At 40.8% G+C, this 27,472-nt stretch overlaps 1 protein-coding gene across 1 annotated transcript in view; it reads right to left on the bottom strand.

Annotated features, from left to right (window-relative positions):
- CACNA1C (calcium voltage-gated channel subunit alpha1 C) overlaps positions 1–27,472 on the bottom strand; it is a 408,531-nt gene that overhangs the window by 136,396 nt on the left and 244,663 nt on the right. The window contains exons 6-8 of the mRNA XM_054281854.1: positions 25,291–25,452; positions 23,478–23,674; positions 4,357–4,460 (exon numbers count right to left, since the gene is read on the bottom strand). Of these exons, the coding sequence (XP_054137829.1) occupies positions 4,357–4,460; positions 23,478–23,674; positions 25,291–25,452 (463 nt within the window). The remainder of the gene's footprint in view (positions 1–4,356; positions 4,461–23,477; positions 23,675–25,290; positions 25,453–27,472) is intronic.

Consider the following 27,472-nt stretch of genomic DNA (forward strand, 5'->3'; position numbering starts at 1 on the left):
CCCTTTGTAGAACACATGACACTCCACATCTCAAATGACTCTCCAAAGAAGACAACTGGTTTAAATTGTCCTAATTTCTATGCTCTACTAACACTAAACCATTGAGAACAGGTGGCTCAGGAAATTGCTACTGCAATTCAAACCACCTCCCATGTGGGCAAATGTAGCTCACAATCAAGAGTTCTTATCAGTGGCCATTTTCCATCCCATGGCAAGGGAGCTGGTGGCCCCAGCCCAGGCTGTATTGCAGGCAGGTGCACACATTGCTGCTGCCTCCAGCACAGCTGGCAGCGAATGGTCACTGTCTGCAGCTCCAGCAGGCAGGCCAAGCACCACAGAAGCTTTTGATGGAAGTCCCATGTTCATCTAGAGTCTTCAAGTCTTTTTGCTTTCACAAAAAAGGCTGCACAATCATGGCAGGGTGAGGTCAACAAAGGCTCGCAGAACTAGCAAGCAAATCTGTCCTTTTTCAGCGAACCCAAAACATCGGTATAACAGTGGGTGAATCTGATTGTTTTTACCACAATCCAGTTTGTTTCATTTTGGTTTACTTCTCCCAGAAAATTATAGGAATGCCTGCCAGTGGGAATACCAGAGGGCAGAATATTCTGGAGAGATGTTTTCTCTGTGTGGGGTTAGAGTGGGTCAAGATCATAAACACCTAGCTCTGCATTATGTGCTGTTTCATAAGAAAATTTCTCTTTCCTATCCCAGTGATGGAATTTAGGTTACTCTCGTTGATATGATTTCTCACATTTAGAGGCGAGATGGAAAGTGAGCAAAACAGCAGAATTCTAACAGTTCAAAACTTTCTTACTACTCAAAGTGGAGCACAAGGCTCCAAATCTCATCCACCCTGAGAAGTACACGAAGGAATGGGAAGGGTTGGAAGAAAGGACAGAAAATAATGAAAAATACCTGAAAGGTCACACGACCTGCTCAAGGAGGAGCTACAACCATAGCCAGCCTCCTGTTCACTCTGACCTCTTTCTTGACAGCAAAAACATCAAAAGCAGCCAACTGTGTTTTGCAGGATCCTCTCAAAGCAGAAGAAACCTCTGTTCTCCTGCCCTCCATTTGCCTTAGGCAACTGCTTGTTTGGCCTGTGTCCTGGGATTTGGATCAAAATATAAAGGAAAGAGGACTCTATATTCTTAGGTGTACTTGTCTGAAGGTTGAACCTCCTCTGCCTTTTTTTTTCCTTATTAATTAACTGTAACATAACACAGATGTGAACATCTCTGATCTCAAGTGACTTCTTATCACTGCTCAGAGCAATGATGTGAAATAGTTTTGCCTGGGCTTGAGGAGGTCTGCTGTGTGATCTGCTGACTGGATATTCCTTAGGAGTACATGAATTTTGTATTATGCTCAGCCAAGTCAGGAGGAGATTACAGCTCCACATATAAATACTCTGACATGCTATTTAGGCTAGTATGTGATTAGTAAATTCACCAGGACCATGAATGGATGACATACCTGAGGAAAAACAAATTACTAAAGAGCTCTTTCAGCAGAGCAAAATTCAGCATTTCATTTTGCAGGTGCAATCAAGGTGTCTTTGTGAGTACAATTAATTACACTTATGTATTCAGAAGTGATTACCCTCCTCCCCCCAAGCTAATCTATCATTTTTGAAGCCTACCTACACAACATGCCTGCTGAATCTCCTGAAATAGATAAATGGGGGAAAAAATCAGAGATGCCCAGAATGGATATTCAGAGATAACCAGGAATGCTGCTTTGTATCTAGAACAGACAGGTGGATCATCAGCATAGATCAGACTAATAGCAATAGCAAGTCTCCGAGAGAAAAAGCTGAATCTGCAAAGTGAAGATACTTTGTAACTCAGCAGAATTTAGAACTGCTCTAGAAAGTTAATTGTTTAAGAACTGCTTATATAGACCAAAGAAAATTTGGAACATTTCTCCCATAATTTCTGTGTTTTTTCATGGATGCAAATTCTCAAGTTTCTTTTTACTTTTCTCCAGTTGGGGACATTTTTGCAGAAACAGTGCAGCTGTCATAACACTGTGAAGACAGCCAGAAAGAGTGACTCACAGCTTAAACAAGGTGAACTTCATCTTTGATTTTCAGTTCCCTCTACAGACTGTTTCCATCTCCTACCACTAACTGTGGTGGTTTAGCTGCAGTATGGCAGGAGGTGGAACATTTAGGCCTCAAAACACTTTTTTTTGAGTTGAAAATAAAAGAGAGAGGAAACTAAACTATTAATCATGCACAGGCAAAAATCCTAGTGCAGGTAAATTGAATCAGCAGTGCTTCAATACTGTGCACTCCCCATGGCTGGGCTCACAGGCACTTTTTATCCAATCAGATACCATATAATTAACAACATTTCTATAGGGTCCTTGAGTGCACCTCTGATGGAACAGATCCCTTTCCCTGTCAGCTGATCATCATCCCCACCAGTGCTGACATCCTTACCTGCTGGCCAGAGTATCCACCTGGAGGGATGAGGAGTTTGTGTTTCAATGCTGTACCAGGGCATCACTCTCCAAATATGCAGACACAGATTATTGCCCAACACTTCATTACTGAAAGTTTTCTCCACACTTCCATTATGGTGTGGAATCCCTTCTCCTTGCAGCAGCTGTCACAGTGGCTAGTCTCCTTCAATGGAGTGATGAAGATAGAAATAATACCTCCTGCAGACCTTCTATTACCTGTCACTTTGCCAGATGGCCAAAGGTGGATCTTTTTCCCCAGTCCCACTGCTGCCCTTCCTATCTTGTTGGCCCAAAAACTGAGGACATAATTTCTATGAGGCATCAAGTCCTCTCTCCTGCTCAGAGATCATTTTCCGTGTCTTTTGATCAAAAGACAAGGGACTTCAGGGCTGCCTGCTCAGGCAGCAGGTACAGGCCCTAATGAAACTCATTTAGAGCTCATCAGAGGGGGCAGGGTGGTAGAAACAAAAAGAGGATGCATAAGAGTCCTCATACCATATTTATCCGTGTACACAGAATGCCTGTAGCCCCCAGTCATGCCCAAATACGGAACTAGAAGCCTAATCCTAGAAGATTTTTTTTTTAAATCTTGCAAGGAATGTTTGCTGGCTTGATTCCTTAAATTATGTGTCTCCCCAGGGGCAGTAAAGTTTTTAACTACTGGGGACAATACCCATTGTTTTTAATCAAAGCTACTAAAATGATGCTTTGCAGCGAGGGTTGTACTGCAGAACTGAAATACAGCTAAATGTCTGGATGTCTTAAAAATGCTTAAACACTAAAAGGACTTCTCCTGCTTCCCTATTCATTCTTGGAAAAGGTCAGAGGGAAATGATATTTTCTCCCTGCATCATGCCAAGTTTGCAATCTGCACAATAGAGAAGATGGGCTTACTGAAGGAGAAACGTGCCCAATACTCTCTCCAGGGAAAATAGTCTCCTGGTAGGCTGTGCTTCAGATGTTCTAAACAATGTGAAAATTTCTCCTGTGAGAAGACATAATTTGGCAGGAATCTCATCCTACAGATGTAAAGGGATTTGTCTCATGCTCTCATTCCTCCTTTAGTCCTACTGACTCTTCCAGAAATTCTACTATAATCCCCTTCTGTGGTGCGTGGATTGCTTTGCCCACAGGAGAGCACAGCGCTGTCCTCTTCCCACAGTGTACAGGTAGAGGAATGTGCTACAGACAAAAAATTGTCTTATATTCTTTTGATTTAGTCAAAAGACTCCTTCTGTGATACTAGGAATGCTGTATTTTGCTATTGGCACAGCAATAGCCTAGTCCTTAAGGTTCTTGAGATCAACCCACCACTGACTGTTGTTTTGGTAACCAGAGAGTAGGAATAGAAATACAAATTTTTAAAAATAAACAATAATAAAACATTTTCCTGGTACTGCTTACCCGCTAAGTACACCGAGAACCAAGTTAAGTACAAAAAATGACCCTATGATGATTAGTGTAACAAAATAGATCCAGGGCCAGTCCCTTCCTATGGCATCATTGACCTGGAAGAGTGGAATGATAATTAGTGAGACAAGCTCAGATTCTGAGCACTGCAAGGCTCCAGCCAAAGAGATCCCAAGTCACCAGCAGTAAGGTTCTTCAATAGCCAGTTTTCTGGAAATTTATGACAGGTTGACATAAATAATTTTGAAGGCCCTGAGGTTGAATTTCTCTGTCAGGGAGTAACACAGCTTTTGTTACCTGTATTGTTATTTGCAATATTTGGACATTTTGTCAAAGTATTTCAGAGCTGATGTGAAACTTCCTTGGATTCAGATTTTTAATCCCTCTGAAAGTATCCTGGTGACAGGGAAGAACCCTTATTATGGAGTCTTGCCCTGTAGCATTGGAAAAAGGACACCAAAACTGTCAGCTTACCCGCTCAACACACCAAGAACCAGATTTAGAACGAAAAAGGATCCAAAGATGACCAGACTGACAAAATACACCCATGGTAACTCATAGCCCATAGCGTCCTGCATCTGGAAAGATGAAGGAAAGTTAGAAGACAGAGAGGGAAAGCAGAAATGATTAGGCAAAGGAGCAGATGGAAAGGTCTGTAAATAGAGCCTGTGGTTGGTTTACACATAATCATACCAAGTGTTTCTCTTTGTTCTTTCTGATGCGACCACTCCTTTGATTGTTTTTTTAATCTATTTCCTCATTGATCTATTATTAGTCAGTGACTAATACAGCCTAAGATATAACAATGTGCCCTACTGGCACTTCCTTGGATGCTCAAAATTGTGGACTTACTTTTTGGAATTTACTTAAAACACCTCAAAGGGTCCACCCCATGAATTCTAAACTTGGCTGCTCACATATATGTCCCTCTGCTGCCAGGGAAAATACTTCTAGTTTTTGGTAGGCATTGCCACAGTGCACTGTCAGATCACATTTACTTCCCATGTGTAGCACAGGTACCTCAGAGAGGAGCAGGTGGGAACTGGGCAAATACTGATCTTTCTGTGCAAACCTTCACAGTTTACCACCGTGAGGGCAGTAGCTTTGTTCCTTCAAGGAAGGTCTTTTCAAGGCCCACCATGTTCTGACCTGGCCGAGTGTTTCCTAAAGCTTCCTCACAAGCTTCATTCTCTTGACTTGAAGGATGATTCACTTATCTAAACACAATTCCTACACAACTGAATACTAGGAGAATCTAAGAGTGTAAACGGAATGGCGTGGATTTCACACTACTTTAAGCATCTTCACATGAAGGAGGGAGACTTATCTTAGCACCAGAACCTGTATTATATGAGGTCCAGTTCTAGCCCACAATAAGATCTTGTACATATTCTAAAAGCATCTTGTACATAAACGCTATTTCATCTTGAAGTCTCCTTCAAAGTTCAAAATTTTGGAAAGTTGCTGGATACCTTAATAGAATCTCACTTTCATAATAGTATCAAAAATACCAGAGTCCCTTCTTTACTCTTCATAAACAAATATCTTTGAATCCAGAAATAGCACCATTAAAGAAACAGATGGTGGTTAACATTTTCAGGAGCACTAAATTGAGTTATGAACATAAATTGCAGAATTTAAAGTACCTAAAGGCATAAAGAAATCTACATTCCTTTGTTTTCCACTCTTTTGAAAATTTTGTCTTCTCTTTCCAGGAAAATGCTCTTTCCTTTGCAACCTAAACATTTGTTGGAATCACAGGAGAAATATCCTTCCATACATGGACCTCAAGATTCATAACTCAGGAAAGGAATTTCAGACCTTCAATAGGACAATAGGAAAATAATCAGTTCTTCCAAAGTAGAGTCACTAAAGTTCTTGTCTGGCAATAGTCCACAGTCAATGGACTGATCTAGAACTCCATCTCAGCTCCTTCAGCTGTCCCTGAACTGAAGCAGACTCATTAACAAATAAGCTTAAAATCTGCCTCTGTGTAAACAGTTCATCAGCTCCTTCCTCACAGGATAAATACATTTGGTGGGCAGAAGAGTACCTGAGATGCTAACATTCCCTAAGCACAATAAACTTCTCCCCTTTCTATAGTTTTGCAGGATTTTTCATTTAGTTTATAAATCTTACTAATTACTATTTGTGCTTGCAGGCCACATTTCATCCCATGTGACCAAAAAGTGGCACCCCTGGTGTCTGCTGCACATCAGGGCTTTAATGAGAATAAAGCATCCTCAAGTATAAAGATGGAAGCAAAAACTCACCTGAGATCCCACTTGGGAAACCAGGAAGGCAAAATGTAAATGCCCAAGTTGGAATTAAGTAAAGAAATGAGATTTAACACCCTTTCTCTCCTACAAAGAACACCAATATCTATTTAAAGCAATCTGCACAAACAATGAGTATGGATGACATTGAAAAACTACCATAAAAATTTACCTCTGTGGGCACAATGATGAATTGACATCCCTCTAATTATGATAAAACAGCCTGAGCTGCATGGCATTTATCTATCATCAGTCTGGGATTTTTTGTCAGCTGGAAAAGTAGAACTTCTCAAAGCTGTGGTACAAGGGAATTGTAAAGAGCAAAAGCCAGGGTGCCAGGTGCAGAGGTCATATTCATGTCAGAAGAAGAACAAACCTTCCCTGGCATGAAGAAATTTCCAGATGGCAAGAAGCTTCCACCATGTCCTGGTAAAGTATCTAACTAGAATATAGTGTACTCTGTTATTCCCAATGCCTGCACAATTGCATAACGATTGTACCAGCTAGCATCAGCACAAATTAGTCCTGTAAAGCAGACCTGCATTCTGGTACAGCAGAGCATTTGGGACTTCTCAGACTGAAAATTTCAGAGGTCAGCTTCTTATCTCCTTTTTATTGCCATTTATATACATAACAGAGAAGCTGAGGGGCAGAGACAGCAAGGGCTTCTCAAGCATAGAGAAACTGCCAGTATTTGGCAGACAGCTGAGTCTGTCTCTGTTGCTGGACTTCTCTATGTTTGGTGCTCTGTCTTTTTTTCTTTAGTAGCACATGAGATTATTCCTGTGGGACTGACCCACAGGTGACAGGAATGTATGTTATATGAACATATAATGTTAAGTGTTTGTTAAATTATGTTAAAACCTCCCTGCAATAAGGAAACAGTACACTGTGAGCTTACACTGTGAGCTCCTGAAAAACAGCTGCAGGAGAAATGCAGAGAAATAGGTTGGTTGGTGAAAGCTGGGGGGAAAGAATAGGAATAGACTTATTCAAAACAATAATAGCAAGGCCAGGAGTGTTGCCTTCTGCACCCTCCTGAGAGCAGAAAATGAAGTCTGCAAAATACATTTTGTACTTCTACCCCCAGAGAACAGGAACCAACTCAGTTATAGGTTACCTCTCCAGGATGAGCAGCTCCTGGTACACAGCTCAGTTTTGTGGTGCCTGAGTGCAACACTTCTCCCTGAGTGTTTACTACAAACCCTAGGAATCCCAACAGAAAAGGCAGATCATCTTCTAAATTCACAGTTCTAAACAAAGACTATAATATCAACCAATTGAGGTCCAAATTACAACTTTCAGTCCAGGTGATTGCAACCTGATGCCAACTTAAGCATGTGTGGAACAATAGTTACATCAGCTGGAAGCTCAGAATGAGTGGGAAGCTGCAGATTGTCATTTATGGAAATAATTCTGCTTTCTGAGTCAAGCTGCCCAACCTCTCACAGCTCACATCTCAACACTTAGATGTCACTACTCTCAACAATGAGGAAGCTGGCACATTTCAGAGCATTCATGCATCATCTCAGAGAGCTTGGAGATAAGGATTCCTTCTCATTATTATTTCCTACATACTCTCTCTGGCACTGTGGGGACATCATTTGGCTCATTATGCCTCAGCTTTCCAATCTGCAAAGTGGGAAACTACCCTGCCTCACTGGGTACTGTCAAAAAAACCACTCAGTTTCATGACAAAAAGAGTTCATTTCAGCATATACAAGGTGTGCTGGAAGAGCTCCATCTTTGCCAAGCACCCCTATTGCTCTCATGCCTGAGCATTTCAGCAGAGGCTTTTCTCTCAATGGTACAGGTAATCACCTAGAAATAACACCAGGGGTTTTTAATTCTATATTCTGCTGATCTCAATTACTATCAGCAGTTTCAGTAAGGACCAAGGAATAAAAGTCTTTCTTAACAGACCTTTGTGCCTCTGTCTTCTGGTTCTTCAGAAGACACAGGTGAGATCACATTGGCAATGCCACAGGAGACATTCATGCATTAGTTGTTTGGTAATTTTTTTTCTTTCCCAGGTATAATAGTCTGGCACATTTGCAAGTGTCTCATTCCTTACAGAGGCACCATAGTTCAAAGACAATATAATAAAACCTATTACCACAGTGGTTGAGCATCACCAAGCACAGGCTTTCAGTCTCTTAATGGGAGGGGTAGGCACAATTCACTAAATTCTGCTGACTTTACATGTCACACACTCACACCCTGACACTTTGTGGTGAATGTCTTTCAAAAACAACAGAGGGTCACAGGAAAAGTTTAATCCATCAGAAAAGGGCAGCTGCAAATCAGTCAATGGAAAGCAGCAAGTTGAATAAAAAATGAAATCTGCCTTGTTCAGTGCACAGTGCTGGAGAGCTGCAGCTTAATGGAAAGTAAGTTGGGGCACCTGGGCTAGGCTTCTCTTCCTCAAATAAATTTTTAATTGATTTCTAATGACTACAGAATGGTGTGATAACAGTTTTTAAAATGCTAGTACTACAAGTATTCTGTAATGAAGTGTAGTATTCTATAAGGAAGTGTATAACCTTTCACAGAGTAACATTCATTGAGAGGAGCAGCATATTTAATAAAATTAAAGGGCAGCAAATTTGGAAATTTTGCATAGAAATGCTATTTTCTGTAACCCATCTGCGGAATTTACTGCTTCAGAAAACAACCTAGCCAAAACTAATGGCTATGGCCAGTAGGAAGATCTCTAGCTGAAACCAAGTGTTTCTTGTGACAATCTAAAATTGGAGATTATTGGGAGTGGAAGACAGCAGAAATAAGATATAACAAATAACTGTCATTAAATCTATCCTTCAGCTTGAAGACTTTCTTTTGAAAACCATCTTTTTCAGGAGCAGGGCTTAAGCACCTTTCTTACTTTTGGGATGTGTAGAAGTCATTTCCTCAGCTCAGATCAAAGATCTCATGGTAGGCTACTGGCATGCAGAGCTCAGGGGATGCATAAAGGACCATGCAGGTATTGATGAGTTGGATATTTATCATTGATCAAGGAGGTTTTGCTTCAAACATAAATTTTCCTTTTCCACCTCCTCTTTTGAAATTTGCACTCATACAGTCAGGGAACAAAAAAGATGTCATAAATCCAGGTGATCCTTCAGAAATAATTAAGGTAGGGTGAATTTCCTACAAAGTGCCTGCATACATCTGTCCAGTGAAGAACCAAAAGTTTGAAACATCTACCTTTCCTCATGCTAGACATATTTCATCAGCAGAAACAGATGAAGAAGAAAATATTCATCTCAAATGAGAAAAATTATATTGCTGGCAGCTCCTAACAACATCTAACTAACAACCATAACTGGTGACAGCGGGATTTTTGAGGCAGCTCTGCAAAGAAGAAAAAAAATTTTCCTCAATAAAACAATATCTTCTGGTTAACTTCTCAACTGCAGACCCAATTTGGGCTTAATAACTCTTGGCTCTGCAGTACTTTGAGTCTTTACCTTGAAAGCTCTTGGGAATTATCAGAGGACATGTGACAAGGAGGTTTGACTCCTGTCTTTCTCTCAGCTTCTGCTTACAGATCTGAGACAGCTGGGAATTATCTCATTTGGTCTTAACTTGCAGTGGGTAATAGGATTGTGACTATTGAGACTGTGACACAAATAAATCAACCCTCAAATATGCAGAAATTTAGTATTTTTAGCTCTGGTAATGAATTCTGTACATTATGTTTTTTATCTGATTTCTAAACTCTATTCTTCTTATAATGGGACGTTTTAATGTAATACTTGTGATAATTATATTAACTATGCAATTTTTAATATATTGTAAACCTTGCTGCTTTTAACAAGGAAACTGCTTATTATTATTCTCAATTTCTAATTTTACAAATCTGTAAATGCTTAAAAGAAGCCCCAGAAATATGTCAATGAGGTGACACAGAATTAAAGATTGAGTTACAAGAGACACAGTACTAAAATTGACTTTCTGTGTATGATAGGCTCAGTAAGCCAACTTTTTCCAACCTGTGGGGAAAACCATGAGATCGTTTCTTTAGCACTGAAATCCTGCATCTCCTGAATCTGCTGGTTTATTTGGAGCCTGAATGGTGTGAGGTTGCTGTGTATCATTTCAATAAAGACATTTTAAAAAGTCATACTTTTACTTGATAAATTCCTGGTTGTTCTCCACATACACTTCAAGTAAGTTATAGACACAACATACATTCATCTGACTTCACCATTCAGGAAAGGAGCAAGGAAAGGACCATATTTCCCATTACCCATCACATATCCTAAAAGGTGGATTTAGTGCATTATTACATAAGCATGCAGATTCTACCTTGCAGATCCTCCATTATGTAAAATCTAATTCATTGTCTTTGCTTGGTTGGTTTTTAATCCAGCAATCATGTGTTTGTATAATTCAAGGCACATAAATGAATAATTCCACTGAGGCCAATGGTCAATATTATTGTTACCAGTGGAAATGAGCTGATATGAATAAGTGCTTTCCTTGAATAGGCTGGGGCACAGAACTGGGAGGAATGTATGATAAGGAGTTAATCTTCAGAAATTCCTCAGGAAAAAAACTGAAGCTTAATGTACATAGTGACTAAAAAATGACAAAAAACATTTAAGCATTTCCATCTATAAATTTGAGTGCATCATTAAAAGTATTATCATCTTGTTGACCTGGAATAGTCTTTCGGATGTTCTGAGTCTTTAGGACAGGTGAAAAGGATTGGAAATTTAAGGTCTCAGAGCCGACTCAAGAGAGAGAGATGGGGGTAAAAAAATGACAAAAAATCCTAACTTTGTAATAAGCAAAAATGTAAAAACTACAATAAACTAGACTGACTTTAAATGACTAAGGAACAATAGCTTGAAACACAGACAAAGGCTTCCAGATGCTTTGCTCTTAGTCTGGGTAGAATTTCTTGCTAAGCATCCACATCCTAATAACCTTAGAGGGACTCCAAGCCACAGTCACTCCTTAAAACCGTTCCTAAATTCACATTTTGTAGCTGGTGCTGTCAGATGGATGCAAAGAAGACACCAGAGAGTTCAACCCAGCTTCAGTTTGAATAGATAACAGTCAAAGGAACAAGCAGCACCTGATCAGCTGGTCCTGTTTTTAAAATCATGTTTCTTTTATTTTGAAGTACTGAAGGAAAAAGGAAATTTTAAGCTCAGTTGTCTTCTCCAAGCTCTTATGGCTCTACTTACAGTGTTACCTCAACTATGGAATTTTACAAATTCTCTATGTGCATTCTCTAGGTACATATAAGTACCTATAACTTTTTTCAGTGTCTTCATGAGAAAGGCAAGACAGAGCTGGGTGAAGACAAGGGCACAGGGATCATGAACCAGGGCAGAGAATGCTCCAGACAGGTTATAGAGCCACTGTGGGATAAAGATGAATAATTTAGGCAAGATTCATCACATGTTGGAGAAATAGTAGGACAGTAGAAAAGTAAGAGGATTCCAATGTTTAGCTTGGTTCCCCAATCATTCTGTATACTCTGTAGAAATGGAAAGAGCAAATTAAAATTCACTCTGAGGCAGAAACAGTGGCAATTTGTACAGAATTCTCTGCGGGAGCTAAATGGAGCCATTAACTGAGAAAGGACTGTCTTGATAAGGACAACAGAAACATCAAGATTCATTTGCAACAGAGAACCCTTGAGAAAGAATCAAAGAAACTGCAGCTATGGAAGATGAGTCTGGAAGAGAGAAGTGGAAGATGGCAGACAGATCTGAGAATGAGGAGTCTGCAGAGTTTGCTTCTTCACCTCTCCTAACAAAGACTGAAGGTCTTCAAAGATGTTGAAACTGCTATAAATGTCCTCAGCCAAGTACACCTGCCCTGACCCAGATGAAACATCACTTGTGGTTTATTAATTAAAAGCTTTTGGTGTAGCTATATTTCATTGCTACACTGCCTAAGCTCCCTGGCAAGAGAGTGAAGTCTTCAGAAGTGACCAAGATTCCCCACACAGCCCTGCACAGAAGACAAATGGATGCAGTGCTGGGGCTAAATCTCCAGAACCATGAGAGGACAGCCTCCTGCAGGAGATCCACCTTGACTGGCTTGAGCTTCCTGGGGACACTGTGCAAAGGCAGGAGTCCCACAGAAGGGTCCCACCAGGTTGCTGCCACCTGCTCAAGAGCAAGGTAGGAGATGAGATCAGCTCTGCCTCAGAACCAGGTCACTGCTTGATGGCAAAGCGAAAAACATGTCAAATAGCTCATATGAGCTTCTCTAAAGTTATACAGGAATGCCATTTTGCTGTCACATGGAGCAAGCCATGTTTGCTTTGGTTGCATACAGTTTGAGGCAAGTGCATTGCTACCAGTAGAGTTTGCCTCACTTATTTTTTATAGCCACACATTTTCATCACTCATTAAATACAGGCCCCTTTTCAAGGATATTCACATTTTATCAGCTGGGAAAGACTGTATAAAGTCATAGAAACATAGAAAAAGGCCAAACTTTCATCTATCTAGTCCCAGATGACTGATACTGACTCTATGTTGTCACTGAGTCCTTCCATTGTGTTTTTTAGCTCTCAGTATATAAACATTGAAATCCACAGCATTATTTTACTTGTTAGTAAACTTCCCCATTCATATTTCATCAGTTTTCAGCTTGGGTGCACATTGTTTTTTACAGTCTGATATTTTTTACCAGACCTAGCCATTATTAAAAAAAAACAAGGTCTCTGTCTGATGGTAAGGAAGAGAATTACAGCTTGCATTCAAATACCAGCAGGTCAAAATGTCTGTGGCACACAATGCTGCAGCTGAGCTGTTTTCCACTGCAAGTTATTTCTGTTGAAAATGCTTCCTGATCCCATACTTCTCCAGCACAGCAGTTTGTGCTTGCTGGAGAAGGGGGGAATCACAGAACCATTAAGGCTGGAAAAGACCTCTGAAGATCAAGTCCAAGCACCAACCCAGAATCAACACCCTGTTCAGCACTAGAGGGGAAATGCTGAATATATTTAGCAGTGTCCTAGTTAAATCTGTGGTTTCAAATGCCCTTCACCTAAGTTTACTATACAACTTCAACAGATGGCAGAGGCCATTTAACTTCACACTTTTCAAAACAGAGGGGAAAAAAAAACAACCCATAAGGCTGTCCCTTCCCTTAAAAAATCCCAGCAGTGTTACTGGCCTTTGTTTTCACAAAGTTGCAACTTTTATTAGCAACCAGTAGTGCTCCAAAGGGACATGCATCGTCATGGCAAATCAGCTATCTGAAGAGTGGATTTGCTGACAAAATCTCAGCATATTAAATTTTGTTAATACAACTACCTCTGGGAAATTCCTCTAGTCAGCTAGGGGAGGGGAAACAAAAACAATCAGGAAGCTACCATTTACACATCCTCCCATCCCACCTGTAATTTTGTGCTTTCTTGAGGGACCTCTCTGTTTTTCTGTGAAAACTGGAGGGTGCTACATATCTCTGCAGAATGTTTGAAAATGCAGGGATTCTGAACTTCCACTAAAAACAAGAAATGCTTACATCAAAGAAAAATTCTAAGCTCCAATAAAACTCTTGCTTTGCCACCTCACTCACTTTCTCCAGGCTTATATGTAAAAGAGAGAAAAAAAAAGGAATGTATCTCAATTCAGTTTAACATGGAACATGTTAACCAAAAGTGAAATACTGAAATTCAATTACTGCAAAGTGATAAAGCAACTCACATTCTAGAGCACGCTGAAACAGCTGCACTTTGAGGATGTAAAAAAATTCCCTGAAACTGTTCCCTCAGAAGTTAGATGGTTTTTCTCAGTGGTGGCTCAGGTCACCCTGTCTGCTCTGAAGCTGTCTGGGTCACGCAGACCAGTGGGGAAAGAACAGGCCAGACACAGAGCCAGGCTGGGCTGCTGAAGATGTGAGGCCCAGACTGAGCAGCTCTTCAGGACTTCCCACAAACACATCCTGCAGTCTGCTACGCCAAGCCCTTGCTCTTGATCCATCCTGCTTGTTACAGATGGCTGACAGATCATTTTCCCCAACTCTCCTGTACTCAGCAGCTGACATCAATAATGATATTATACTGGCCTGCTTAATACTCTGCTCTTCATGGTTCCTGAAGAGTGGATCTGCTTAGAGGAGGTTCCTGCCTTTGAGCCACCTGCAGTGTTCTGCCAAAGCAGAGGGGCCAAGAGGGCTCTCCTTTCTCTCATCTGACTGATTACATGGGTGCTTGTTGAGTGAATTTGCAATTTGCAGAAATGCCATGGAGTGACCTCCAAAAATTGTTTGGTTGTATGTGACTTAATCAGGATTTTAATTCAGAGCTCCAGAGATAAAAGTCACAGAGATTTATGTGAGTTGCCTTATTCCCACATAAGTGTGTACAACTTTTTTTTTCCATTGAAAAGGAAAAGGTTGGGCTTTGAAAAAGTCATTCAAGAGCCCAAAGGCTATTTAGCCACAGTTCTTTCATTACAGCCACTGCAGCAGTTCCATCTCTTACTGCTACTCAGTTATGTAAAAACCTTTTTGCCCTTTAAAGTCTTTGGAAATTCACTCCAAAAGAATAAAGTGCTCAATTCAAGCATAAAAATATCCCCTATGGTGGTGCGTTTCCAAATATAAAAATTTAACTTCATCTTAGAATTCTGGGCTATCCCTTCCTATCTCTGTTTATTTTGTGTTTACATTTGCATGGCTGATTATCCAGAAAGGATTTTCTGCCTGTGTAACTATTGCTGTTTTATAAATGCTTCTATTTATCTCAGTGCAGACTGATAGCAATTTCTTCCACAGCTACATCAGAACAGTACTGATTGCTGCATGCACAGGAATATAAAAGCACACACTATTCATTGATTTCCATAGTCAATTAAGTCCTTAAAATAAAAACTATGAAAAACAGCACTGTAAGATGTAAATAATCACTACCTTCTTTAAAACGTGAAGACAAGACTGTCAATTTTTTTTTGCACTTGATCAGTTTATCCCAAGTTCTTCCACATTCAATTCACAATCTAGGAATCCTAGGAAAATTGTACATTTTAGATAATTAATCCAGTTTCCAATCGTGAAATCAAATCCAAAATTCTCAATAAAATGTACAATATCTAGAACTCCTAGCACACAGATAATAAACCTTTGTCTGAGAGGCATTCAGGGATACTGTAAAAGCTCTAGAGGTTTGCTGAAGAAATTATTATCAAAGAGCCTGAATGAGCTTCAGCTGCATTACTGACACAAAACTGCCCCTTTTCCTTTTCTTATGAGTTTTATAAGCAACACCACGTAGGCAAGATCAACACAACATCCTGACTGACTGCTTCTAGATGTGCTTTAAAAGTCAATAGAGTCCATGCTCTGTGGTGAATATTCATAGAATAGTTTGGGTTTGAAAGGACCCTTAAAGGCCATCTAGTCCAACCCCTGCAATGAAAAGAGCCAACTCCCACCAGATCAGGCTGCTCACAGCCCTGCTCAACCTGACCTTTAATGTTCTCAGGGGTGGGGAGTCCATCATCTCTCTGGGCAAACTGTGCCAGAGTTTCCCCACCCTCAATGTAAACATTTGCTTCCTAATGTCTGATTTAAATCTGTCCACTTTACATTTTAATTCATCACCCTCTGTCCCATCACTATCTGCCCTTGTAAGAGCGCCTCTCCAGCTCCCTTGTAGGTCCCCTCTAGGTACCGGGAGGTCTCCCTGGAGCTCTCCTTCTGTTCTCCAGACTGAACAACCCCAGCTCTCTTAGCCTTCCACAGAATCACAGAATTTCCTCACAGGAGAGCTCCTCCAGCCCTCTGATCATCTTCCTGGCCCTCCTCTGCACTCAGCCCAACAGCTCCATGTCCTGCCTGTGCTGGGCCCCAGGGCTGGATGCAGCACCAGAGTGAGCAGAGGGGCAGAATCCCCTCCCGCCCCTGCTGCCCACAGTGCCTTGGATGCTGCCCAGGGCATGGCTGTGGGCACATTGCTGGGTTGTGTCCAGCCTCTCATCCACCAAAACCCACAAGCCCTTCCCAGCAGGGAGACTGATACCTCTGATTGACTTCTAAACCCTTCATTTTACACTTGTGGTCTCTGCGTATTTTGGAAGATGTGCTCAATATTGTTTTTAGGTCTCCAGTTTGGGTGCAGTTCAGAGGGTTGGAGTTACAAGGAGACAGTTCTAGAGTGGGCCATGAGTGCAGATAAACGACACCCTCATGACCACACATCATACTGAGCCCTCAAATTCTACCCAGGCAGAAATCCCTCTGAAACCAATGAATAAAGCCAATATTAATGGACTAATTCTCTTTGCAGGCAGGAAGGACTTGATATTCACAGTAACAGTGGTGAAGATTTAATTGTATTGCCCTTTGTCTTAAAAGCAAGATGTTAAAGAAGTTAAACTCAAAATAAACAATAATTTAACAAGTGGTTCTATACCCATGACTTGTGTCCTGACCTTAGGCCTATTTCCTTGTATTTTTCTTTCCAAGTATCTAGGTAATGAACCAGTCTGTTATTTGTGAATTTATCTAGTAGATATGGGTCCACAGCTAACAAATCTGATGATGTATTTTTCAAAATATCATCATTTCTTGATAAAACTTGTGGTAGGGCTCAAGAAGTGCACCCTCAAACAGAGGCACTCAAAATCCTAAATGGTGTAGAAATGTCCCAGTAGTTTAGCTCTTAATTTTATAGCTCTGGGACAAAAGATTAAAGATTAAAGACAAGAACAGTCTTTGTGGTGATTAGACAGCAGCAATTAGGATACAGTCTAAAAAAGAACAAAAGAAAGAAAAGTGAAAGGGCAACAGAAAGACAGGGCTATTAAAAGGTCCTTCCTACACAGGAGCACTGGGCAGAGGGTCTTTATTAACACCTCCCATAACCAACCCAAAAAAGCTTATTTTTAATAGAGAGTTTCTTTTTATATAGAGGAAGAGGGCTGAGAAGTCCAAAGTTGAGTTCTGAAGGGCTCATAAAGACTTCGTTTCACACAACAAGTGTACTGAACAAATGTTCAGCAGCAGGTTTTTGTGGCAGGTGCCAAGGAGTAAGTCACTGCTGTTACTCACTTTCGAGTCAGTGGTACAGCAACCATTACAGTTGCATGCACAGTTGTTAACAAGGTAAAGGAAAACAGATTGAGGTCAGCATTTATGCAAAATAAATGTGTGAACTGCTTTTTCAGTGCATTGATGCTGTGGCCCTTCAGTGCTCTGAACTATGGCCCCTCTCCCCTTACCCACCACTGTTTCAGCAGATGGAGATGAAATAACCTCTGCAATCACAATGATGGGCTGCTCACACTTGCATGCTTATTCTTTGTAAATTTTTCACATTCATGCAAACCCCTGCCAAAAAGATGATTAAAAAAACCTCAACCCCACAACAATAAAAGCCCAGCATTTTCTTGGAGGGGCGGAGGTGGATGGGGAATAAACACCATGGAAACATGTAGACAGATATATTCTTAGAATCAGATCATTCTCTTTTGTGGAAAGCCTTACTAATTCAAGCTTAAGTGCTGCAAGAATAAAGGGTTAGAAGGAAAAACACAGCTGGCGAAAATTGGGGGTTGCAGCTCTGCATTTAATGTCTTCCACTTTGTGGCAATATCTCTGAATTTCTCACGTCTTCCTCATTGGCTGCAACAGGCTGGAGGAGGGGGGTGAGAAAAGCTCACAGAATCTGTCAATGCTGTCAGCAAAGTAAATTACATCTGTTGTTCAATTTGTTCCATTCTGATTTCATGATGGGAACTGTAAGGGTGACTGTAAGCCCCTGTTTCAAGCTGATTTAGTGACTCTTGAAAGTATGACCTCAAAAATTGAGAGGTGGAGGGAAGTTCCAGGGCAGCCTGTGTGTACATCTATATGTGTTTCTCTCTGCTGTCCCTGGGGATTGGATGCTTCTGAAGGTTTACACTGATTCAGTCTCACTGAGTTGTCTCTCACTGCACTGTGGTGGCTCTTTTGTACTGCTTTAGACTATTAACTCTTTTTTTTTGCCTAGGGGCTGGGGAAGACTAACAAGGATTTTTTTATATCTGAGGGAGTCAACTTATTATGTGCCAGTTGGGACATCTCTCCCAGGGACAGGTTAGTGGCCTGGATGTCATCCAGGCTTGGCCTTAGTCCATCTATAATAATACCACACTCTTAAGTTTACACTTAGAGCCTTGAGGTAAATTGTTCCTGGAGGCACTGCATGTTATTTTCAGAGACTCCACCAAGTATTCTCAAGTGTTGTCCAAATGACATGGGTCAGAGCCAAGACTCCAAAACTGATGGCAGGCTCAGGGTTGCTCATTATTAATAATCTTCAAGCAGATCAAGCAGAATTACTCAATCCTAGAATTCAAGCTGTAAGGGGCAAGCAGAACAACTCAGGACCAGGTTCTCCACTACCCAGCAATGTGAACAGCCCAATACAACAACATCTGGTTGTGTTTTGCAATTTCTCTGTGCTTTGTTTTCATTTATATGTACAATTGCTTAGATGCAGGGCAGTGGAGAGACCAGACATGTAAAACTGAGGCTGCAGTGGATAGATTTGCATGCAGTGTCACAGCTCTCCAGCTGCAGAGAGCACATTTCACACAAAGATGCAAACTTCCTAGAGACAGAGCACTGGCCAAATTGTGTTTTACTCAGAAAAAAAAGTTTCCCCTGCAGGAGAGTAACAAACTGATTAAAAATAATTAAAAAGAAGATCCATTAGGGAAGGTTAAAAGAACTGAATCTCTTCAGATTAGAAAAAGATTAAGGGAAGACACACAATGCCTACAAATATTTAAACACTATGTTATGAACTGCTCAGAGATTAATTTTCCTCCTTAGTCAACAAGACAATACAAAATAATGGACTGCAGCAGAGGCTGATTACAAAATACCAAACAATTCAATTTGCAACATCTGGATTTTCATCTGCTGCTGGAAGTTTCCAAGACAGATAGGTCTTCAGAAATGGGCCTTGGTGCAAGCACCAAGTGAGCTGCTAATGCTGGCTGATCATACACTAAGGAGAGTTTTGAGATAATAACCTCAGATGCTTCTAGAATGTATAAGAAAAGTTATAATGGGACATATCATAAGAGTGCCTGTCTTCTCAGTGTCTCTGTGGACTGAGTGCCCATGAGACCAAGGTGCCTGCATGGGACAAAATAAACTTGTAAGACTGAGGCAGTACAGGAGATGTGTTTCTACAAACACTTAACACTCCCTTCCACAAAGATCAATTCTTCAGTGAAGAGTCAACAAAGCTGTTTTGCACAGATTTTCATCCTATCCAATACAGTTATTTCACATTAAAAATTTGGCTCTTTTAAAGTAATTATCCTACCTCCCATGATAGCACTGTCAACCTGTTTTCCCTAACATTTTTCTTTCTCATTTCAAAAGAAACCAATCTACTCACAAGTCTTATCTGCTAAGAGAGAGAGAGAGGAGATTGGAAAGTGTATTGATCTTAGTGATGTCAAGTCCTTCTAGGGAATAAAAGTTTATTGCTCTCCTGTCTCTGATTATCTTTTTGTGAGGATGTGTATCACAGGCTGGGGAATAGTACTCCATGAGAGAGGAGACAGGCTTCCCTGCACAGGTAGGAAACCTGCACAAGGAAGCATGAAGAAGGAAGCAGGAAGCTGAAGTTAAAATTTGAAGAGCTATTAAGTGATTTAGGAATCTAGGGCTTGTGGAAGGTCACACAGCTTTCTAACTTTCAAACATGCAGCTTTAACCTTGCAAGCTGTGGCACAGGACAGACATTGCTTTCATGAAACGACTACTATTTTTTTCAGGGCAACATGCTGAAATGTGCTAAGCTCCCTCTATTCTCACTGGGAGGAATGCAGAGATCTAGGAATCTGTCAAAAGTTGAGTTGGGTTTGGTTTTTTTAATAAAATAAGGAGATATAATTGAGAAGCACTTCTAGAAAAGCTCAAAGCAAGGGAATTGCTCCATTGTTTCAACACTTCCAGCCAAGTAATTCAGCCCAGAGCTTCATCTGTTGTTCTGCTGAGTTTTAGGTCAGGCACACATTTTCAGGTTTAATAAGGGAGCAAAGAAAACTCTCTGCATCTGCATATATGTCCTTGGAAGACCAATCTCAACAGATACCAAGGTCCTGATTAGGCATCTGTAAGTCCTCACATTGTACTATGACTGCATGTGAGAAATCTCAACAGCGTGATCAAGATTTTGCAAAATACAAAGTGACATCCTGACCTTTAGAAATTAATGAGAATTTTGCCATTGACCCCAGCAGGACCCCAGATTCAAACCTTGTTATCTACCCTGAATTGCAGAGGAGCTAAGAACTTGACAGTCTGCTGGAGCTTTGAAATCTCAGCACTTTTAAATATTAGCTCATTAGCTTACATTGTTAAGTATAATGAATGGCCTCTGAAAATCATCGCCTAAAATTTTTGTCTGCAAAACTGTCCAATTTGCAGCCAAAATTTTCTCACACTCTTTTTCTATCTGTACTTTCAGTTTAAAATGGACAACAAACTCTGTATTTCTAATTTAAATAACTGTGCAGATTTACTCCCTTATAAAGCAAAATTTAATTTTTGTGACCTCACTGTGGTTTCAGGAGATTTTTCAGAGCTGAGAAGAGAATAGCCTCCTATCTCTGCACCCTGTGGAGATGCAGCTCTCAACGGGTTATCTATGACAAGTCCACTCTTCCTCAGCCAAAAAGGCAAAGACCAGGGAATAAAGTTGTGTATGAGTCACACTGCAGTAAGGAAACAGTGGCTCACAGTAAGTTAGTTTAAGGCAGATATTTGTATCCTACCTCACTGAAATTCTTCCTCCAGCAACTGAAATATTGCATCTTTTCTATCCTTTACTATCCAGAGTACTCTTCCTTTTGATCTGGCTAAATTAGGCTGGAATGCCCTTCTCACGGACTCTAAATCTGACTGGATAAACCACAATAAATATGGTTGGAAATTGCATGAAATGACAGTGTGAGTGTTTAGAGACTGTTTCCACATATAAATACAAAAGCAGCAGTGTTTCTCCTAGATGTGCCCTGCAGTAGGTGCCCAAGCAGCACCTGCCCCCAACATGGCACAGACCCCTCTGCAGAAGGAAACACCTCAGGCACCTCCCTCACCAAAAGGCAAACACTGATCAGAGCCGAGTTCTGGCTGCTTTGTCAATATAGCACAAAGGGGCAAAAGTCAGATGGGACAATTGTATTCTTAGGATTGTTTCCAGCAGCTTAACCAAGAATCTCTGCCAGTTCAGATGTTCAGGTATTTACTCAAATTTTGTATTTTGTGGTCTTTAAACAGAGGTGATACTTTTTTTTCCTTCATTAAATAAATTCCCTCCTCCTCAATTACTGATATTTTTCTCTGCAGTGCTAACTCTTATCTTTTGTAATCTTGTCTAGGAATAACTGGGAACTGATGATAAATATTTCTGCTCTTCCCAAAGCAAGCATTCTAACAATACCATTATCTAAAAGGCTCACTATATGCATGCCCCTAAAAATAATGACCATCCATCTGTAGTAATTTAAGGTCTAAGTTCAGCATTCTGTCTCCATTAGGAAAAAAAAAAAAAGACCATCTCAGAAAGTCAGTGAAAAAAAAGAAGCTGGCTGAATACCAAACAAAAGCCAACAACTAAAACCCAGTTTGCTGCAGGGACACCATAAAATCAGACTGTCTGCTGCAGTCATGGTAGAAAATCTCTTGGAAGGGAGTATAAACTTTTGGCTCCTGTTATTAGATAACTGATAATGAGTTAAACATGATTCATATCAAGTCATGAAAATGACACATGGGCCCTAAAGGGTGGGAATTGGAAGGGTCTTTCACAGCACATGTCTCTGGAGAAACTGATGATAATGTGTGGAGAGGTTTCACAATTGTGAATAGTATACAGGGCCAAAAATATTTTCCTTTCTTCTTCTAATATCATTTACTCTCTCCCACTTCCCTGTAAATAAATCCTCTCCATCACACACATCGCAGAGAAATAGGAGCTAAATATGGTAAAAGGCAGGTATGTTATATGTAGCCATAGTTGAATTGTGGAGCAATTTTGCCCAGTTTCTCTTCTGACTTTAATTTCTGCTCTTCATTATTTTATTAATTTATACCCTCTTTTCTGGTAATGGCAATTTTTTTCTCTCTAAGCCCCAGACTCCCCTTGTGGTTTGATCTCTGCCCTTTATCTCAGGCATTAAAAGGAAGCTATAGTCACTATTCTAATCTAAGCTTAAGAAGATAAAGAGACAACTTCTAGCTGTTCCACACAGAGACCATTCTTGGCAGATAAGCTAAATCTTCAAAGGGAACTCTTGCAAACTCTAAATCACTTGTGGGTAGAAGGCAGCTTTGGGCTCACGTCTAAGAGAGAAGCTTGTTGACTGACAGTGCAAGCTGCCTCAGTCCAGATTATCCTTTTGTGTGCTCTAAGCCTTCTCATGTCAAACTGCATCCTGCATTTTAGCCCATCCTACCATCTGGGATCCAGGTGTGTCATGACATGCCAGACTTACAAGCTGGTGTGAGTCTGGGTCAGTCTTACACAGACAGGACTGTGCTGTGTATGAATGAAAGCCCTAGGTCATGACATACTGCTGCAAAAGCTGATGGCCAGAGCTGCATCCAGAAGCACATTTATCTATGATTTACCGGTGAAAGCTAAACCTGATATTAACTCCTGCAGTATAGTTGTATTGCAGTGAATTTCCCAATACATCAGGAATTAAAAGGTACAAATTAGAGCTGAGGAAATGTCCAGAATTAGACTACAGGACAATATGAGTCTCCATTTGTATTATGGATAATATCATATTTTGACTAAACATAAGAGCATGATTGATACCAGTATCAGAGCTAATATCATTAGAATAAATTCTACTATGGCAAAAGTTATAATCAGGAGTATACTGCTGGAATTTGTGAGGCCTTTCTTATAGAACCCATGAGCTGATCAGTGCAGTGCTTTTGTGACACAAATGCCATGGGCAGAGCACATGGCTGTATGTTAAAAATTCTTCTACATCAGTAATCTGGAGATGGACAAGATGTTTCACTCCTGCAGAGAGGGTCTTTCAATGACTTTCTCCTCAACCAAGGTTCATTGCAAACCTCCAAATAAATAAGCTATTTGCTATAATTCAAAATTAAAACATCAATGGAAAGTCAACATTTACATATGATTTCATTGCACCAGAGAATCCCTCCATTTTACTGAGCAGTAAGCTGAGTTAATTCAAGCTCCATGCTAGCAACCATGCCTTCACTCTAGAGAACAAGCAAGAAAGCTAAAGCCCCCAAGTTTCAACAGAGCTGTGAGCATGAGCAGGACTCAGCCTGGCATTTTCGGATACGTACCCAGTAGAGCACATCTGTCCAGCCCTCCATGGTGATGCACTGAAACACCGTGAGCATGGCAAAAGCAAAATTGTCAAAGTTGGTAATGCCATGCTTGGGTCCCTCCCAGCCCGCCTTGCACTCGGTGCCGTTCTGACACTGCCGCCCGTGGGCAGACTGGGGGGCACACGGGGACGGATCATCTTCTGCAGGTGTATCTTAAAGGAGAGAAGGGGAGAAAACAGCTGAAGGAAACCATTTGGCACACTGAGAAGCAAGTGAAGGATATCAGATTTCAACAAATGTATTTCACAGTGAGTTTGACAGATTTCTCAGGAATACACAGGCAACTGCTCGCTGTCGAGCTTCACTTTCTTTTTGCAAAAAATAATAGCCAAGCTGTCAAATTTTATAGTCAAAACAGAGATGAACTTTTTTCCCACCAAAGCATACCCTCCTCTGAGGAAGAATTCATGCCTTTCAGCATGACAGGGAGCATCAGATCAAGGCTATCATGTTTCATTAGGCTGAGTGTCGTGGCCAGCGTTCTCCTGCTGCAGCCACCTGGCATCTGGGTTAATGTGGGAGGCACAGCACTGGCTGGCACTGCTGGAGGAGGCTGAGCCCCTGCAGCAGACAGGCTTCAGTGCTCAGGGGACAGGCTAATGTGGCACTGGGCCACTGCTGAATTACAGCAGGGAGTGTCTGCGGCTCTGCTCTTTTGGCATTTACATCATGAATGGCATTTTATCAGTAGCCCAGTGGCACTCAGAAACTCCAAGAGTACTGCTTGGTTATCCACCCCTCATTCTGTACAGGTGTTTTCAAAGACCTAACAATCTATACAACAAAGCAAACTAAATGCTTTGGTATATAAAGAATGCTCCAGAAAACATTTTCATAAGCACAGTAACTTCTGCAATGGGATTTTTTAAAATATACAGATTTCACATCTTAGTACTGCATTTTTAACAGATGCAGGTATGTGTAGGGGAGTGGGTAAGTATATTTGCTTCTCATCTTATTATCTGGTAAACAATGTAATTTTCTAAAATTGTTATCACATTCTGATCACGAAAGAATGCCAGAAACAGTAATATCAGAATTAGATGCTGTAATGTAAATACTTCCAGACAGAATGGAGAAAAATACACCCACTTTAAAGATGCAAACCACAGTGACAGCTCATTATAGTTCTAGCATCATGTCCAGAAAATGAAATTTGCCAACATTATAAAAGCAGAAAATGCAGAATTTCTGAAAAAATTTCCTGCTGCACATTGTTTTCTTATGAGCTGAACTGGGTACTAGGCATTAATACCCTCTACCACATGAGAAATACTTGCTGTTCAAGATCAATAAATCAAACTAAAATTAACAGATGGTTACATGAGTGACAGTGCAACTGAATTGTTTTGAAATGTGAATATTTCTTTCTGCAAATAATATGAAATAAATAAATTTCGTGATGGATTTGATGTAAAAATTTTCTTCCCATTAATATAATTTTATTTGGTTTCTGGTTGCCCTTTTAATCAAAGTTGGAGCCTGTGACTAAACAAAAAGGTACTACCCTGAATTGTGTTCCTTTACAATGATAATGGTTTAAAACAAAGATGCATTTGTGTAGGACATTAATAATAAAATATATGAGGTGTTCATTTCTGTGACACCATGTCCTGTGTAGCTCAATCTGCAGCAGAGAAATTGTGAAACCCATAAGAAGTGAGCAGTGAGCAACAGCCACCATCTCCTGTGCCAGAAGAAATGCTCTGTCACACATGGGAAAAGCCTCCCTCTGAAAATCCTGTCTGTTTGTGTGTGCTCCCCTTACCTATCAGTCCCCCTTGCACATGGTAGCAGGTCTTGTGCATCTTCCCCATGAATAACTCCAGTCCAATGATGGCATAGATAATAATGACAAACAGCACCAGCAGGGCAATATGCAACAAAGGGACCATGGCCTTGATAATTGAATTTAAAACCACCTGGAGACCTGCAGAGAGAACAGAAGGAAGCACTTATCAGCAAGAGAACAAAATTCAGAGGGGCTATAAATTGCACAGTAGTGTTTCAGTTTTATTTTTGCCCCTCGCCTGAACTCATTATTGTGATGATGCAAAGATGTACATTTACAGATTACCTCCCTCCAGAAGACCCCCAACATTTCAAGAATTTATCACTGCTTCCAGATCACAGACCAAAGTGAAACAGGTATTACCTTACCTGTCACCGGAATACCCCCATGCTGAGGAGGGAATATATCAGCTTACTTGTTTGTTCTTGAAAAGCAGAGCTAAGGTGTTGCACACAAGGTGCTGAGGAGAGTTAAAGCAGTGGAAAACCAAGGAACAGCCAGGCCTGAAGAGGGTCAAGAACCAGGATACAGGAGAGGGCAAATGCCGGGGTGCTCAGAGCTGCACTCGAGAGCATGGGGAGAGGGGGCAAACTGAAGTCATGTCCCTGCCCTGATGCTGGGGGCTTCCAGACATCAATCCAGGCCCAGGCAGAACCTGAGATGCTCAAGAACCACCAAACCCACACTGAGTGAGAGCTCCCAGCCCTCTTAGGATCTTCCTGTGCCCCACATCCACCTCAGCTAACTTCAGTCTCAACAGAGGGAGAGTCAGAACCAGCAGTGCTCGTTTGGTCACAAAATTTATGGATCACCTTCTAACAGAGGTTGCCCAGAAATGAGTGTGAGGAAAATATGATTACATGATTGTTAAGGTTGAAAGTCCTAATCATGAGCAAGCCAAACATTGCCAGAATGGCCCAGGGAAGGTGACTTGTAGGCAAGTTTTGTAAATCACTAAGCAGCTGTACCCTCAGATGCACTTGACTCAAGCTGCAGTTTCATGTGCCTCCCTCTGTCTCCTTCCCCTCATTTTGTAAAACCAGAATAATAAAGCCAGCCTCATAAGCCTTTAGTAAGGATTTGCATTTACAAATACCTTAAAGTTATCACTTTGAGTAAGAATGATGGCAATCACTGTCACTGGCAAGTTATTAATGATGGAAGTATTGAGAGGCCTCTAGAAATCTATAGTCTACAAATAGCCAGATCAGAACAATTACAAGCTCATGATTTTGCAATGACTGAGAGCCAGAAGTCATTAATGTCTCCTGCAAATGCTGTCATCTCCTCAGAGAAGTTGGTATTAGCTGTGATTTTTGAAAAATGTAATTCATGAGTTGTAAATGTCTGTTATACATCTGCCAAGAGAGCTTGTGATAACTAATAACTTTTAAAATCTATCATCTAAGATCTTAGACTTTTTTTTTCTTTTTCTCCCAAACTAATTTAAATACTTTCTAATGAGGATGACACATCTCTTGACAAGCACTTTCCCTTGAAGACAATCCACTTATCAGCTTACAGCTAAGGCTGAGACTGCCTTTGCTCCACAGCTGTGATGGAACACAGCAGAGACAACCAAATTTGGCATCAGCTGCCCTGGCCAGCAGCCTCCCTCACTGCTGCTAGCAAATACAGGCTGGATTCTAACATCTCTCAGATGTCAGAACACTTTTTTAGGTGTCTACAGGTGGTTCAGCTATTTATCCAAAGGTAGTGCCATTCAGTATGAAACATTCTGGCTCTCACAGAGACTCCTACATGAATTACATTACTGACAGCATCAAAACATCCTGCACAAGAGTGGGCCACTCTGCTTGCTCAGTTGCCTCTGGGTGCTTTTCTCAATAAGCAATATCTCTGGGGGGAAAAAAAATTGCTGTGTTTACATGAGGCAGTCAGCCTTTCCCTCTAAATTCCCACATCTTGCAGTCTACTAATTCCAAATATGCACCAAAAATGAAGTGCAGTCAACACCAGCATTGCTCCAATTCTTTGCATTGGTCAGGAATGTTTCATTCCCCAGAAAATTAAAACAATGTCTCACCTTCTCCCAAACAAGGTACAACAGTACAAGAAAGTTAAAGGACTATAGATGGCTGCAAACCTTAAAAAAAACCCCACAAACTTTGCAGACTGAAATAGTTGTTGATTCAAT

The sequence above is a fragment of the Melozone crissalis genome, unplaced genomic scaffold (genome assembly GCF_028551555.1).
Source record: "Melozone crissalis strain CALT ecotype California unplaced genomic scaffold, PUWL_Pcris_2 ptg000033l_1, whole genome shotgun sequence".
Classification (NCBI taxonomy): domain Eukaryota; kingdom Metazoa; phylum Chordata; class Aves; order Passeriformes; family Passerellidae; genus Melozone; species Melozone crissalis.